General features: G+C 34.9%; 3 protein-coding genes across 3 annotated transcripts; 1 reads left to right on the forward strand and 2 right to left on the reverse strand.

The window, feature by feature from the left end:
- LOC128229980 (dynein light chain Tctex-type 5-like) lies at positions 1-2,546 on the reverse strand. The gene is made up of 3 exons (XM_052941927.1): positions 2,390-2,546; positions 1,215-1,283; positions 1-626 (listed from the first exon to the last, which is right to left on the reverse strand). The coding sequence occupies exons 1-3, from the start codon at positions 2,414-2,416 to the stop codon at positions 168-170; spliced, it is 555 nt and encodes a 184-aa protein (XP_052797887.1). The 5' UTR covers positions 2,417-2,546; the 3' UTR covers positions 1-167.
- A 6,899-nt stretch (positions 2,547-9,445) lies between these two features.
- Positions 9,446-10,334, reverse strand: LOC128231172 (mitochondrial import inner membrane translocase subunit Tim10-like). The gene is made up of 2 exons (XM_052943653.1): positions 10,201-10,334; positions 9,446-10,013 (listed from the first exon to the last, which is right to left on the reverse strand). Exons 1-2 carry the CDS (start codon positions 10,302-10,304, stop codon positions 9,794-9,796), a joined length of 324 nt encoding a protein of 107 aa, XP_052799613.1. The 5' UTR covers positions 10,305-10,334; the 3' UTR covers positions 9,446-9,793.
- On the forward strand, positions 10,308-15,400 carry LOC128231173 (uncharacterized). The gene is made up of 6 exons (XM_052943654.1): positions 10,308-10,409; positions 10,830-10,903; positions 12,875-12,973; positions 13,897-13,979; positions 14,214-14,302; positions 14,636-15,400. Exons 1-6 carry the CDS (start codon positions 10,389-10,391, stop codon positions 14,813-14,815), a joined length of 546 nt encoding a protein of 181 aa, XP_052799614.1. The 5' UTR covers positions 10,308-10,388; the 3' UTR covers positions 14,816-15,400.
- Positions 15,401-15,593: the final 193 nt, after the last annotated feature.

Genomic DNA, 15,593 nt, shown 5'->3' on the forward strand with positions numbered 1-15,593 from the left:
TATAATCATGTATAACCTCGATTTAACACACTAAAACTGACATGTATGTACACCTCTCCTGTGTCAACATCTAGGTCAAGGAAACATGTTCATTCACTAACCATGAGCTAATTGAGGATCATAGTATCTATTAGCCGCGAACGTAAAAATGTTTATATGCATTTACGTCAATCCTTGAACACGGCAAACACCGTAGCTACGGCGAGGAGCGAAGCGTTACCGTAAACGGCGGTAGCATACGTGTCCGTACCGGAGTTCCATACACACTGACTTCCCATCATCATACTCTGACGTGATTGGCTGCATATTGTAACCAGGGACACTAGCCGATATCGTGGGAATTTCATGGACTTGACCTTGCTTTTGACGGCGTCGGACAACGTCATAGTCAGCACGCTCGCGTGTTTGGGGTCGTACATTACTCCTTTGAGCGTGGATTCTAATATTTGTTCAAGTTCATGCTGTACTTCCAAAGGTGTGAATCTTCGTAACGGTGTAGTCTTTGTGATATTGCCTTTCGCTGCTTGCGTACGTTGACGAAACATCTGCATCTTGTTGACCGATGTCAATACGGTGCTCATCGCGGCGGCGGTCAGTTTGACGCTCGGACGTCTCTCGGATTCTTCCTGTTAACGAAAGTCAACACAAATCAACATTTTCAACCAAAGTCAGATTGCGAACGATAATGTAATTTCAATGAGCAAAATACAATCGACTGTTATAGTAACATGTGTGTAAATACTGACATTTGTTGCGAGTGCGTTCATTTTAAATATAGTCTGGCTATACTATACTACGTACACTCGCCCTTAAATCTGAAAGGACTTAAGATGAAGTGAAACACGCATTTTGACTAAAAATCGATTTTTCAAAACAAAAACTTACATTTATTCGACTTTCTTAAAATTAACTTCGAAAGTTTAACACAATTCGTTTAAGTGTGCACGTAGTAATTATCCTGTTATAAGGGACTTACGAATTATCTGAAGACGGGGCATTGCATCCAAGGTTTATGAAAGGCGTTTAAGCAATTTGAATAAACAGTCGTCTCGATTTCATTTTCACTTATTAAACCTATTTATGCCCATGCAAAAGCCACTTTACGCAGATTTTAGTATGACATAACATTTATAATGTAAATATTTTAAATATATATTATATAAATTTATAATCATGATGATTAAAAAACGTGTTTTTTTACTTAAAGTGCTTACCGGTTCGTCGAGTGTCTCCTCCCGTTGGCGAACCGGTGAGGCTGATCTAGGGACCACCAACACGGCTCTCTGGGAATTAAATGAGGCCTAAATATTGCATTTATTGTATGCAAAACTGCACGTATTTATATAACTATTGACATTTTGAGACAGCATGCCTGAAGATGCCAACTGTAGTCAATGTATGAAGTACGAATAATAATGAAGTAGTTTGTGAAGCACTGCTGGATATGGAAAGAGAGTCCAATAACCCCTTTGATTTTGAGGCGGACAGAAAAACAAACAAACAAAGAAATATTAGTCTTGGAAATCATTCTAATGCATTCAAAATAAGGAAATATATAGCCACGGTCGTGGTAGGCATTCTAAACAAGGAAATACATACGTGCGGTCGTAGTGAGCATTCTAGACAAGGACTTAATACGTACAGTCGTGGTAAGCATTCTAAACAAGAGCTTTATAAGTTAATTTCGTGGTAAGCAATCTTAACATCCAAGAACTTTATACGTAAAGTCGTGGTAAGCATTCTAAACAAGAAATGTATACGTGCAATCGTGGTAAGCATTCTAACCAAGGACTTTATACGTACAGTCGTGATAAGCATTCTAAACAAGAAATGTATACGTACAGTCGTGGTAAGCATTCTAACCAAGGACTTTATACGTACAGTTGTGATAAGCATTCTTACCAAGAACTTTATACGTACAGTCATGGTAAGCATCTAAACAAGAACTGTATATAAGTACAGTCGTTGTAAGCATTCTAAACAAGGACTTTATACGTACAATCGTGGTAAGCATTCTAAACAAGAACTGTATACGTACAGTCGTGGTAAGCATTCTAAACAAGAACTTTATACGTACAGTCGTGGTAAGCATTCTAAACAAGAACTTTATACGTACAGTCGTGGTAAGCATTCTAAACAAGAACTGTATATAAGTACAGTCGTTGTAAGCATTCTAAACAAGAACTTTATACGTACAATCGTGGTAAGCATTCTAAACAAGAACTATATACGTACAGTCGTGGTAAACATTCTAAACAAGAACTTTATACGTACAGTCGTGGTAAGCATTCTAAACAAGGACTTTATACGTACAGTCATGGCAAGCATTATAAACAAGAACTTTATATGTAAAAGTGGTAATCATTCTAAACAAGAACTTTATACGTACAGTCGTGGTAAGCATTCGTTTATCCATTTGAATTATTTCACATTCGAAAAAAGCAAAACTATCTAACTAAAGGTGTGCTTGAAATGTGTCTTTGCACACTCAGTTTATACAAAGGTTGGAAGAATATTAACAAAAGTATGTAAAAGTTCGCTTTGTGATGCCGACCAAATTTCCGCTGTTTTCTTTTGAATGTTTACAGTTGATGTGTGCCCCCTTTAACCTATTCCAAAACTTGCTACACTAACAACAGGCTGCATTTGGTAGCTTTAATTGAAAAGTAATATGAAACTATTTCGCTTAATAAAACTTCGTATCAATATGTTTATTATCATCTGAAATAAGCCGATGTGATATGTCTTAGTGCAATGTCAGATGTTAAATAAAATTCAACTTAAAGAATGTTTGATTAAAACTACAAAAGGTAAAAGTATTATCTTAATAAGCATCTTTGAGATGGTGTACAATTCTTTCGTATGCGACACGCCGAGACAAATAAAGTAAATAAACTCATATTTTCGAAAAAGCTATATAAAAAGTGAATTAACATTTTTAAACTAATGTATAACCCATATATTGACCCCAACAATTTATCAAACATAATTACCTATGTCAAATTAAAGTTAAGCTGTTGAAAATTAATAATGTTCATTTTTAAGTTTATAAATAACATTTGTATACAACCATTAAGGGTCTCCCACCGTACAAAAGTGGCGGAAGTCATTGTGTTTTGAATGTTTCAAAAGTTCTTGTTTTATCTAATTTTGAAGATCAAACTTTGTCTTGAGTTAAACATACACCCTTTGCGATATGTTTTGCGATAATAAAGAATTGACCAACTTGAACAAAAGAATATTTTATCAGATTTTGGATGAAAAAAAATGCATGTTTTAACAATATAAGTATATTTTTGTTTCAAAATACGCCACGCTACCCATTGAAAAATGTCTTGGGATTTCTTGGTGATAGCTTTTCAAATAAGAAAAATATTCAGTAAAATAGTGTAAAATAAAGGATTAAATTTATGCCCTGGCTGCAAAAATTCAAGTAACTTTCTTACAATAGCTGCATCACCATAAAGCCGCAAGACACTGTTGATAGGTTAGTGTTAGTGTTGATTATTTTCACGCACAAACAAAAACATATTGTATAAAGTTATTTCTGAAAAATGCTTTTTTGATTGAAACTCTGATAAAATCTTCTTTTTACACCTACACATGTTGCACAGAATGTATGTTTTATGTATGCTAATTATTATTCCTCAAAGCTTAACAAGAGAGATGTTTCAAACAATTTTATGTTTTGGTCCATCCAATGATATTTGCGCAGTTCCACTCTCTGATATATCTCTCGTAAAAATGCATAAAACGTATATTTATAATTAAAACATCAACTGCTTTATCACGCAGAGGTATGCTTATTTTATGTTTATTTGCTACTCGTCCTATGTTTGTTTGTTTTTTTCTGACGTTTTACTTACACCTGACACATGACGTCAATCGAATTGGTAGTTGACGTTGAAAACCAGCGAGATTGCCAAACAATAAGTATTAAAACGACGTAAGTTGGTAAGTGTGATTTCCAGCAAAAAGTTTTGAAAGAAGAAACCGCAATTCGCAGGAGAATAAGTAAGGAATGGCTACACTTCTAATTCCATGTTCTTTTGGTAGATTTAAGACACGGACGTTTCCCTATGCTCTACCTACCAGGAACAATCATTAATTAGTTCAATGTTTCTCGTCCAAGTTTATGTCAAATTTTGCATCGCGTCGAATTTAAAAATCGCGTTGTGTCTGGGTGTGCGTCTGTTCAAGCCTTATAGGAGAATGTATCTACAAAATATTAAATAAGTGTTAAGGTAGCGGTCCACTAAGATCAATGTCAGTTTCCAATTCATAACTATAAACGAGTTTTTTCGAATTCCTCCCTAATAAGCTCACATGTTTACCATTAATATAGATTAATTGGAGCATTTACTTGTTTAAAATTAACAGGGTGATGCCACACGTCGTGTCGCCGCTAAACTGAAGAGTCCGTTCAGTATGGAGTCGACTGAGAGATGCGATATTGAATCATTTAGCCATGTGAAAGGTAACGAACCGCCAAAAGCAGTCGCTGACAGTTGCGTATCATTGAAAGCAGGAATGCGGCTGATGATTCAAACGCCACAGCTACCCATACCAAAAATCAGAGCCCACGTTTCCGCTTTCGGAAAATGTCGCAACAAATCATTGGTGAATATAAGGCAGAAATGCCAGGTCCTTCACATGCAATAAATCCACTGTTGCCGTTACCGACGAAAACCATGCATCAGGCGTAAAAAAGCAATATCAGTTGAAAGTCGCAACGAAACTAAACAGAAGGATCAATTTAGTGGACCTCATTTTTGCAAAGCAGTGAAGTTAAGGACTTCAAAGCAAAGATAAGGAGGAGGAGACAAGCTTAGAATCCCAACTGATTCAGTCTTCTGTAGAGATGGGTTCAACAACTTTCGTGTCCCTTAGAGAGAGTTGGGGTAGCGGTGTTGCGATCTCATGCGAGCCACAAAAAAAGAAACTAATGAACCATCGAAGAAGCTCTCAGACTTCAAGTCCCATAACTAGATGAATACGGTCGTTTGAAGCCACTGTCCAAACTGCATTATTACTTTAGAGCCACGCATGGGGTGGGGCACATAAGACAAGTCATTACAATATATAAAACATGTCATTTCAAAATTTGAAAAACGTCATGACAAACTGGCCAAACTCATACATGGAGGTTGTTTGAGTTGGGTTTTGTTTCAATGTAGTGTCTGAGTTGGCTAAAAAGGAGAACTTTTTTTCTCTCTATTTCCATTATGTTTCAATGTAGTTATAAGTATTCCACTTGTATCTTAACAATCAGTTGTTGTTTTTTCAAAGCAATATTTAGTAATTATCACTGGTCGTATATATACTGTAGAAATATTTGTCCATCTTCATACCTTTTTATATAACCTGGAATCAACTTCATTATTTTGTTAAATTGTTTTCGCTGAACGAGATATATCTCCAAGGCAATAAGCTGACAACTCTCCCACTGACGATGCATAATTATGATATCAGCTAATAAGTATTGACTGCTTTTTACAGGCAGTATTCGGAGTTGCAAAAACCATTGAAAAAGACCGACGAGCAACGAAATGGTTGCTATGGTGATTGAGTTTCCTGGGCGTTTGTTTATTCCATTGCTAGATTATTAATGTGATAGAGGATTTAAGCATGTCAGTTCCTAAGACATGGGAATGCATTATTCTGCTTGGACATACCATGGCATGGAAAGGAGGAACTTATTAGCAATCAAACACTCGAGGACAGACTTTTATCACATTCAACGAAAATGTGAAGAAAGTATGTGTTAGAGCATAGGCCTTCGGTAATATACGGTTTAGACATTGAACGCATCTACATATTTCTGCTATACGGTTTCAAGACATGCGCCATCATTTTCACTCTAAAATGTATAGAATACATCGTATGGGAATCTAAGAACAACATAATATGGATAACGATGGACGTGTATAACGTGTGCACGGTTAATTGGAATGGTTCTTATAGTTATCATATTTCTACTCACTCAGAATATGCATGCTCCTTAAACCCTCTGAAGTCCACTTCATGATGATGGCCCGTGGACTGGGCCCGGACGCCCTGACCGCCACCGAGGCGCATGAGCTGGAAGGAGAGGCCCTCAGACAATGCAGGTACATGTATTAATAATTTTCTGTTTCTTAAAATGTTTTAGCGGTTTGAAAGTTGTAATGACTTTATACGATACCGTCCATATACAGGCCGCTTACATTTAATGCAAATAATGATTATATAAAACGTCTACAAGTATGTCAAAAGTTTGCGGCTGCTATGTGTTGTGTTTTGCAAACAGGAAGTTGTAAAAGTATGCTATTTTCTTCACGTTAACTTGACACCAATTAAAATGAGTATTTTTATGTTTCTTCAGTGCCATGCTGGTTGACCAGATCATCAGATCATCAATTGAAGAGCTCGTGAACAAAGCTGCGAAAGAAAACTCAGACAAATTTCAACTAGAGGCCATATATGATGCCACTGAATGCACAGAGGGCGACACTGAAAACAACCATTCCCGCGCTGATCAGCGTCTGCAGCTCAACAATATACCTCATGTAGAGAGCATCTATAAAGCTGCTAGCGACGATGTCCTTCACAACTACTTTGACAATGGATCTGCTGACGCTTCAGGCGACATTTGCTTACAAGCTAGCAATAAAAATTCGCTTGACGGTGCAGAAGACGAAGGAGTTGATTACGATGACACTGGAGAAAATGATGTTAGTAGGTTCCGTAAAAATCTCAGTTTAAGTGGTTCTGGAGAGAACGGCACTAAATGCGCACCAGAAACGTCAAAGCCATCTTGCCATATGAAAGTGGTTAAGTTTCCAAGAGAATGTTCCATCAAAGATCACGACTACAACACATGGTCCACAGTTAGCGAATATTTGGAATCAGGGCGGCTAGGAGTCAATGCGAATGGCAAAGAAAGCAACGGCTTCCGAAAAGCGCACAATCCAGACATGCTGAATAATGCAAAAAAGAACGTGAAGTCCCGACTTTTTGAAACCAAGAAATCCACAGAGAAGAAGGAAACCATTGATAACCTTACGGCGCTGTTTCGACCAAAGAAATATCCCGCGAATCCAAAGTTCCAACATGTTAAGTCTAAAGTAGGCTTTACCGGAAGAAATTGTCTTTCTATGGCCACTGATGAGCTCAACTACGGTAAACGGCCAGCGAGGCCACCAGATAATACAAAGAGTGTGTATAAAAAACACGTGCAATCCAAGATCAACACTGGACTTGAGAAGCTCGTGATCTATAATGACCGGGAAAAAACGTACGCCAACAAACCTCCACCTGTAGTTGTTAAAAAAAAGCCAGTTAAGGAGCGCAAGTTCATGAAACTTGGTGTATGTGATATTCAAGGTCAAGAATCAAGCCCGCCAAGAAGCATACGGCCTTCACTCCCAACATTGAATGTCGGTACGAAAGAAAAGCCGCTCTACGCCTACAAGTCACTGCCGGCGATTGGAACAAAAAACGTGGTTGGTACAAACCACTTTCATCAATAAGGCTTATATGATCAAACTGGCAACGCTCAGAGGCGCGATCAGTGACCTAGACGGTGAAGAAAGGGACCCGGGTTTGGTGCGCGAAACCGACACGTCGTCATCTTATGGTGGTCATTAGGGTGAAATTACAGGGAACTCCGCACATGATCGGATTATTAATTTAGAAAAAGAAGATAACAAGGTTAATAGAGCGTTTGGCTTTAATAAAGAGCTACCTTACCTTATTAAAATAGCGTTAGCAGCAAATTGAAGCATCATTGGCCTGTTGTTCAACTTTACAAAATCTAGTTCATACACATAAAAAGATGGATGAACTGATCTCCAATAATGGAGTTCAAGCCACATTTTCCATATATAACAAATGCCTAGTAGCAAACCTTTTACGATAGTCTTGTTTAATGGTACCAATCATACAATACAAACTAAAGGGGCAAGCCCAGACCATATGCTAATTTATACAAAGTCCACCAGACACTAAACAAGACAGGCTATGTTGGTCTGATCATCGATAATACTCAAAAATCGATTGAAAGGGTCAACATTGGCAACTTACTATCGATATTCATACATATATTGTCATTATCAATTATTAAATGATATTCTAATGAGCTGTCGTTCATCGATTTTTTTTCCTGTCACTAACTGCCAAGTATAACTTCTGTATTGTTATCGTCTGCTTTTGTGTACATGTCTGAGGGCCATTTGTGATGGCCTTGGACAACTGTGTGAAGTATGAAGACCACTGAATGATCGGTATTTGAGTTTCCCTAAACATTTAACCAAACTTTGTAAGTCTAGCAAGGACCATAACTTGTATTTAGAATGATATGAAGTTATGTTACCTAGCTGTTTGCTGTGAAGAACTGTGTGAAGTTTAAGTCTTTTAAATGAACAGTATTTGAGATGTGAGCTAAAATACCAAGTTGCCCTAAAACTTAAACAAAACTCTCTAAGTCGATCAAGAGCCATAATTTGTATGAATGATATCATGCAGTTATGTATGCTAATTGTAGGATGGCTGTCAACAATCGTATGAATTATGATGTAAATTGAATGAAGAGTAAAGAAGTTATATGTGAAATACCAACTTTCCCTATAAAGTTTACCAGACATGATGTGCCCTAAAATATTGACTTAAGTTTGTAAGTCAAACAGAGGCCATATTTTTTTATTTAGGATAATAAGGTGTTATGAAACCTATTTGTGTGATTTTCCTGAACAAGTGTGTGTAGTTTGAAGTAAATTGTATGTTCAAAAAGTTATGAGTGAAAATGCCATCTTGCCCTAAAACTTTCAACAGACACATTCAGTGTTTTGTTTGTTTTTGAGGCGCATTGACCTCTTCACAGCAAAGGTAACAATACTGTGACATTTATGAATATGGTGATGTTTGTTATATAAAAAAGTTTAAAAACAAGTTGAACATTATATGAATCATGTTAGTATTTTCCCCTTTTTGCCAAAACCTTGTTTTTTTCATTATCAAAGGGCCCCACCAAATTCCATAATAACTGGAAACATACACTGGCCTCCATATTCTTCAAACAGTTGAGTTAAAAACTGTTCACCATTCTTTTTTCTAAGGAAAATGCCTCAGACCCCAGTGACAAACAGGGCCTACAAACCTATTCTTATTTAGCTACGCCCATGGATGTCATAATTTGGTTTCTTTTTGAAAACCAGTTCAGCTTATCTTCTCAAAGTCAATTAGAACATACTGTGTAAATTCTTACGACTGCCCTTCTTAACTATTATTAAAGAATATACACAATATGTACCATAATACAGAGAAATAATAAAATATATAGACTAATATACATGTAGATAAAAATGTCTCACTTACAATTTTCAAGTTCTGTCATGATTACTAAATAATAATTGGACACAATAATAATTGGACACAAATATAAAGAAGACACTTATCTTTTTTTATTTATTCATCATCCTTTATCTTGTTAAAGTCATGATTTTTATTCACAATAAATGGTAACTACATTTATATGCCAGCCATTGGTCTTTTAAATATGACATTATTATTATTTTTATTATTACAATAATATATTTTGCCTTAATAAGAAAGTCATTTATAACACCATTTAATTTATAAAATAATTTTCAAACACTCAAAAAACATGTAATTGAATTACAACTTGTTTTACTTTCAGCAATGAAATGCATTATTACATATTGAAATGCTTTATAGCATGCAGGCACATGGTTCATGCCATGAATGTCATTTACATCAAGTTTGAAATTTAAGAAAACTCTTAATCTCATTCCAATCAAGAGCCTGAAGATTCTTGAGTTTCTCCTTCCCTTTTAATTGGTTTGTCAACAAGGAGATGGTATGCTTTAGCATCCCCCTCGAGTCTCTTGCCAATTATCTCGTGTAGGTCTAGGTATTTTGTCACACACCTGTCCAGACACACAGCTTCATCTTTCACCATTTCGTTTTTGTCATAACTAGCCTTAATGCACTTGGCTGTGCATGCAGCATTTAGTCTGAAATAAAAAATAAACCGTTTAATCTTTTGCTATTTTAAGCAGGAGTATTCATGAATAATGAGATAGTGATACGTGACCCTTCAGCATGAACAATAGAAAACTGTTAAACGTTTTATTTGCATGACAAACTGTTGAGTGTTGTCTGCTTCATAAAACATAACAATTATCATTTTAAAGAGTTAACCTTTCAGAAATATCCATTAATGTTTCCTCAAGCAACATTTGAGCTGCAACCGTGGCTTTCTCCCTTTCATCTTGAGGATTTGCCATGGACTTGGTGGAATTCATTGCAAAATAAATGACATTGACAGAATCGTGTTTACAGCGGAAGTTGTTCTTCTTTTTGGAGATGTTACGCGGCCGATCCAAAACATGGGAGAACCAAGGATTTTAGTAAAAAAATAATTTTATTATTATCTTTATTAAAATATAAATCAAATTATTATAATTATAACAAAATATTTTATTTGAGTAGAAGAAAAAAGTTTGATTTTCTTCAGCATATCTTATTCAACCACAAAGTAATGTTATTTCGCGATACAATTGAAAATATAAAAAAGCTGATATTTGTACTTGTAAGGCTGAGTCTTTGATATTATTTATTAACTGTAATGTCATTCTAATATGGAGCTTCAAACATTTTAAACATTTGATAACTCATGAAAATACACATTAAATTTGTACATTACTCATTGGCTTAAATTTGTCGACTTTATTTGGTAATTCTGGAAATCACCTGTAAATGTCACAAAAATAAAAATTACACTCATAGCGTACAAATATTTTGACTATTTATACATTTGACATTGACAGGTCATTGGCATAGAAGGGACTGGCACAAGAGAAATTTCAGCATGTCTTTTGAAGCAGGACAGTTCAATGGACGTGTAAGTTATGAAGTTGGGTATCATATGTTACAGGTAGTCTAAAATAATAGACGTGTTATACGGGATTCTTCCAATCCCTAACGTCTAAAAGGGGGTGTTTTAAAAATATTGAAATTGTTTTAAGTGAAGTATTTTATGGTTGAAATTGATCATAAAGAGTTATATTCATATTTTACCATGTAAGTGAAATGTTATTTTGCACTAAACAAGCATTTAATGCATTAAAACAAGTTGTTTACCTTTCCAATAAAACGAAAGTTGACTGACACAGACAACAATTATGCGAAGGGGAACAACTCGATACAATCGTAATAGCTCGGCCTCCTCCGACAAAGCTTCGAGATAGACCTCGTTATACAATCGTAACAACTCGGCCATGGCCGAAATGTTCCGAGCGATTTAAAACTGTGCCCTAAAGCCTTGCAGGTGCCCTTCATGTATTATATCGTTATGTTTTGACAGAATGAAAAAAAGCCGTCAAACTCATAATTATAAGTTGGATATTTATTTTTTTGTCTACGGAACTAATATAAAATAACATTATCTGGTAATATTTCTTGTTTTTATGATATTTTATAGACGCTACATGCTTTAACCCGGAATCCTGATCGGAACAACTACCCACTTTTGATACTAAACAATTTGTACGTGAAGGATTTGCCATATCAAAAATCTAAAAAAAATCGGTCAACGTACAATTATTTGGACTAATGTTACAGGTTTAAAGCTGCACTCTCACAGATTGAATGTTTTGACAACCTTTTTATATTTTGTCTTGGAAGACAGCCAATTTTTGCGAAAATCCATGGAAACCAGTTAAATAAGACTGCTGACAAAAAATCAGATCACAGATTTTTGTATTTAAGTTCAAAAACTGATGTTTTATGCATTTTTCTTAAACCGTTAGTAACGGTTTAAGCCAAAAAACAATAATTTTCGAACGGAAATATGAAAATCTATGATTTGATTTTTTGTCAGCAATCTTATATAATTGGTTTGCAGATAATAACGCAAAAATTTAGTCTTTCATAGACAACAATTAATAAAGTTTTTCAAATGGTCAATCTGTGAGAGTGCAGCTTTAAACTAACATTTTGTACATTATAATAGCTTTGCTAATTTTCCTTGTCTTTTAACTGGTGATTTTAAACAAAACTTGATTATCATTTTATCCCCACGCATGCTTGTGAATATGTTAGGAAGTATTTCATATATATATATATATATGTATGATGTATTTATTCGTATGTGATGAGATTTATATGTTAGATTAGATTTCTAGGCATAATAATGGAATATTTATAATATAATAAAGAAAGTATTTCATATATATATGTATGATGAATGTATTCGTATGTGATGAAATATATATGTTAGATTAGATTTCTAGGCATAATAATGGAATATTTATAAAAAAAAAAATGAACAGCTAAAATATACAAGGCTAGGCTTTCTTGGATTTTATAAAAGAAATAAAAAAAAATGGCTATAATATACAAATGTTTGACATAAAAAATGTATCGAAACATTGCGGAGTATAGTCAGACTAATAGTATAGAAAGTCCGGCTAATGAATATACAATGTACCTGCATAAAAAATGCCAAGTCTGGACCAAATTTCATTCTTTTGTGGTCTGACTAGCAGTTTCATATGACAATATAGACAATGCATTTTCACTCTTCATTAAGTAAAACATGTAAAGAAAGTCAAAGTAAGCCTTATTGGACCAGGTGGGCCAAATTGACCTGATACCTGTAATGCTGTACCTTATATATTCTGGAATCTTGCGCTTACAAGAGGCCAAAATGTATTTTATGAAAAATTAATACTAAATGAAATACTATTACTAACTTTATACAATTATGTATTGCAAAAGATTTTAACAAATTTAATTTGAATAGGACGAATTTCATGTTCTTGTATTGCAACACTGAAAATGAAAAAAATGAAGATCATAATGTTTGTTTCAGGTTGACATGTTCTTCATTGCCACTGCCTGGTGACAGAGATTTGCATGAATGTGGGATTCAGTTTATATGTTTCATGATTTGTGCAGCTAGTAAGGAAAGGTAAAGGATTAATTAGCAAATTATACTTTAGGACACAACTTTTAATACAGGAAATAGTGTAACGTTTACAGCCTGCCATTTTAGACTAGTGAATCCTGGTGTTTTGTGTTTTAAATGGTCACACAATTTCAATGGTTCCAGACTCGTGAATCCTGGCATCTTGTGTTTTTCATGTACCTCAAAGTTCAAGGTGAACCTTAGAGGTCAAAGGTTGAAATGATCCTTGTCTGGGCTGTATCTTCACCAGGCATTAATTTTAAGGATTTTCAAAAACTTGCCAAGAAGGTTCACCATGATAAGATGGTGTGGTCATGCTTAGAGTCCATTGTTGAAATGGTCCTTGTCCGGACTGTACCGTATCTTGATCAAGCATTATAGGATTTCCAAAAATCTTGCCATGAAGGTTGGCCATAAAGAGGTGGTATGTTGTGCAAAGGACCTATGCCCCAACAGTCAAGGTCATACCTAGAGGTCAATGGTAGGAATATGTCTGTGTTAAAGGCTTTTTTGACTGGCTCATAATGTTGTCTGTTGGTGTCTAGTTCATTATATTTTCCTGAATTAAAATTAATTTCTGGCAAATGAAATTACACCATTGAAAACCAAAGATACCTGGATACCTTCAGTTTCACTACTTACTACATGTGAAACTTTTGCCCAACGGATTTGCTATACTAGTATAGAACAGGATGAAGACATTTTACCTGGACCTCATTTTAATATTATACATGTTTCTTCATCTAAAACCTTTAATTATTGAAGAGTGCTCAGTACATTACCTTCCTATATTTTTACTGAATCACAGTTTATGCCAAAAATGAGGTTATGTCAGAAGGAAATTGATCAATCTTCATTTGTATGGACATTTGTTGATCCAATGATTCTGCATACAAATATCAATACTTATTGTACATTGATAACAGTTTCCAGACTCTGCACAGCAGCATAAGCCAGGTTGATGTCTCTTACTTTGCTGGAAAATGTGTCATAGTTGAAAACACAAAAGGTATGACAACTATTAACTGGTAATCCATCGTCTATATGACTGTGTGTCAAGATGATAAACAAAATACCTTGTCATGTTAGCAGCTATTGATGCTAATAACTTTGCAATTTTACAAATTGTAAGCCAGATGTTTAGATTGAAATTGGAAATTTTGAAAGCAGCATTACTAAAACAATATACACCAGGCATGTTGCAAACTTGTAATACATGTAGATTTCTCCACATTTTGATCAGGTCTTGCAGTGGAGCAGAGTGTTGAGAGAGAAAAGATAGAGCAGCTGGCCGCGCAGTACGACATTCCCGTTCTCACAACAAACACACAGGTACATGTAAAACACAGACGTTGCATATCAACCTTTGCATCAAATCTCTACCATACAATTCTAATTGCCAAATATTGGTTAATTAGTTAAAATAGTTTGCATTAGATGTGTTCCTTTGTTAGTAGATGCCACCAAGGCTAGTTTTTTCTGCCATATTTTAAGTATGTTTTCCTTATGTATCAATCTAAAGATATGAACTACTTTATCTACTTGGTATCACAATGCATATCATTGCCTGCTTGTGTATGTTAAAGAAATATTGATAATCGAAAAACATGGAGATTAAAAACAGAATGTCATATACATATTTCATTGACTGAAGTGTATTTACAGAATGAAAGTGAGCTCACTGACATCAGTAACAAGCTGCAACACCTCATCAGGATGAATCAGGGCAGAACTCGCCACCTGGCACCCATGTTATATGAGTGCGTTCGAGAGACAAAACTACCACGGGGAACCCCAGCAGGCTCTAACCTTGCCACACCCAGTCTTGTGGGTAATACTACATAAAACATCACTCAATATACTACATGATTGGGTCTGATGTCTTAAAATGTGCTCTGTGATTAAATTTACATTAAAAAATATTTTTATGTCAGACCAAGCATGTACAAGTTTATAGAACTGCTTAAGTCAGACAACAAAAATACTGTATTTAAATTATCCAAATATATAAAAGAAGCTCTTAAACATAGAACTTTCATTACATATAGTGATTAGTTTATATCAGCTCATCCTCATGTTTTATCATTTGCATATTTTTATTTTTTTTACGAATGGACAATTATTCATATCTACTTATAGACATTGCCTGTATCGAATCTGTATTATGTGACATGTTGAAATAACGTTATATAAATGTACTTATATTCTATGACTATGTACCTTGTTGGTATACGTCGAATAAAATTATGTTCATGTTCATGATTAAATTTACTCCTTAGTGTTGGTCACAGATCACTTGGTATTGAAACACTGAAAACTACTCACTACAAAGTGATTTTGTCATAAAACAAACTTTTCATCACATTCGGTTATTTATTACAATTGGCCCAATAGAGGAATCCACAGCGTTTAAGGAGTGGTTTTGTATACAGTTTCTGCATTGCCAAATTGTATGGAGTAAAAATACATGAACACACTTTCCAGTGTTCAGGAGAAAAGCCTTGACTGAAGAAGATGCCAATCACAATTTGGAACTGTTGGTGACAATATGATAGGTGGTTAAATGCACAAATGAAGGAACTGTTTTTTCAATTTTATTGCGTATATCAAAAACTACAACATT

The sequence above is a fragment of the Mya arenaria genome, chromosome 4 (assembly GCF_026914265.1).
Source record: "Mya arenaria isolate MELC-2E11 chromosome 4, ASM2691426v1".
NCBI classification, from domain to species: Eukaryota; Metazoa; Mollusca; class Bivalvia; order Myida; family Myidae; genus Mya; species Mya arenaria.

Bases quoted from the DNA above. Each gene is read 5' to 3' on its own strand.
- LOC128231172 (XM_052943653.1), bottom strand. From the start codon at position 10,304: ATGAATTCCACCAAGTCCATGGCAAATCCTCAAGATGAAAGGGAGAAA. The intron at 10,014-10,200 runs GTTAACTCTTTA...TTTTTATTTCAG, and splicing joins TTAATGGATATTTCTGAAAG to ACTAAATGCTGCATGCACAG.
- LOC128231173 (XM_052943654.1), top strand. From the start codon at position 10,389: ATGGGAGAACCAAGGATTTTA. The intron at 10,410-10,829 runs GTAAAAAAATAA...TGACATTGACAG, and splicing joins TGGGAGAACCAAGGATTTTA to GTCATTGGCATAGAAGGGAC. The intron at 13,980-14,213 runs GTATGACAACTA...CATTTTGATCAG, and splicing joins CATAGTTGAAAACACAAAAG to GTCTTGCAGTGGAGCAGAGT.
- LOC128229980 (XM_052941927.1), bottom strand. From the start codon at position 2,416: ATGGATAAACGAATGCTTACCACGACT. The intron at 1,284-2,389 runs GTACGTATAAAG...TTTAATTCCCAG, and splicing joins AACGAATGCTTACCACGACT to AGAGCCGTGTTGGTGGTCCC. The intron at 627-1,214 runs GTAAGCACTTTA...TTTCGTTAACAG, and splicing joins AGGAGACACTCGACGAACCG to GAAGAATCCGAGAGACGTCC.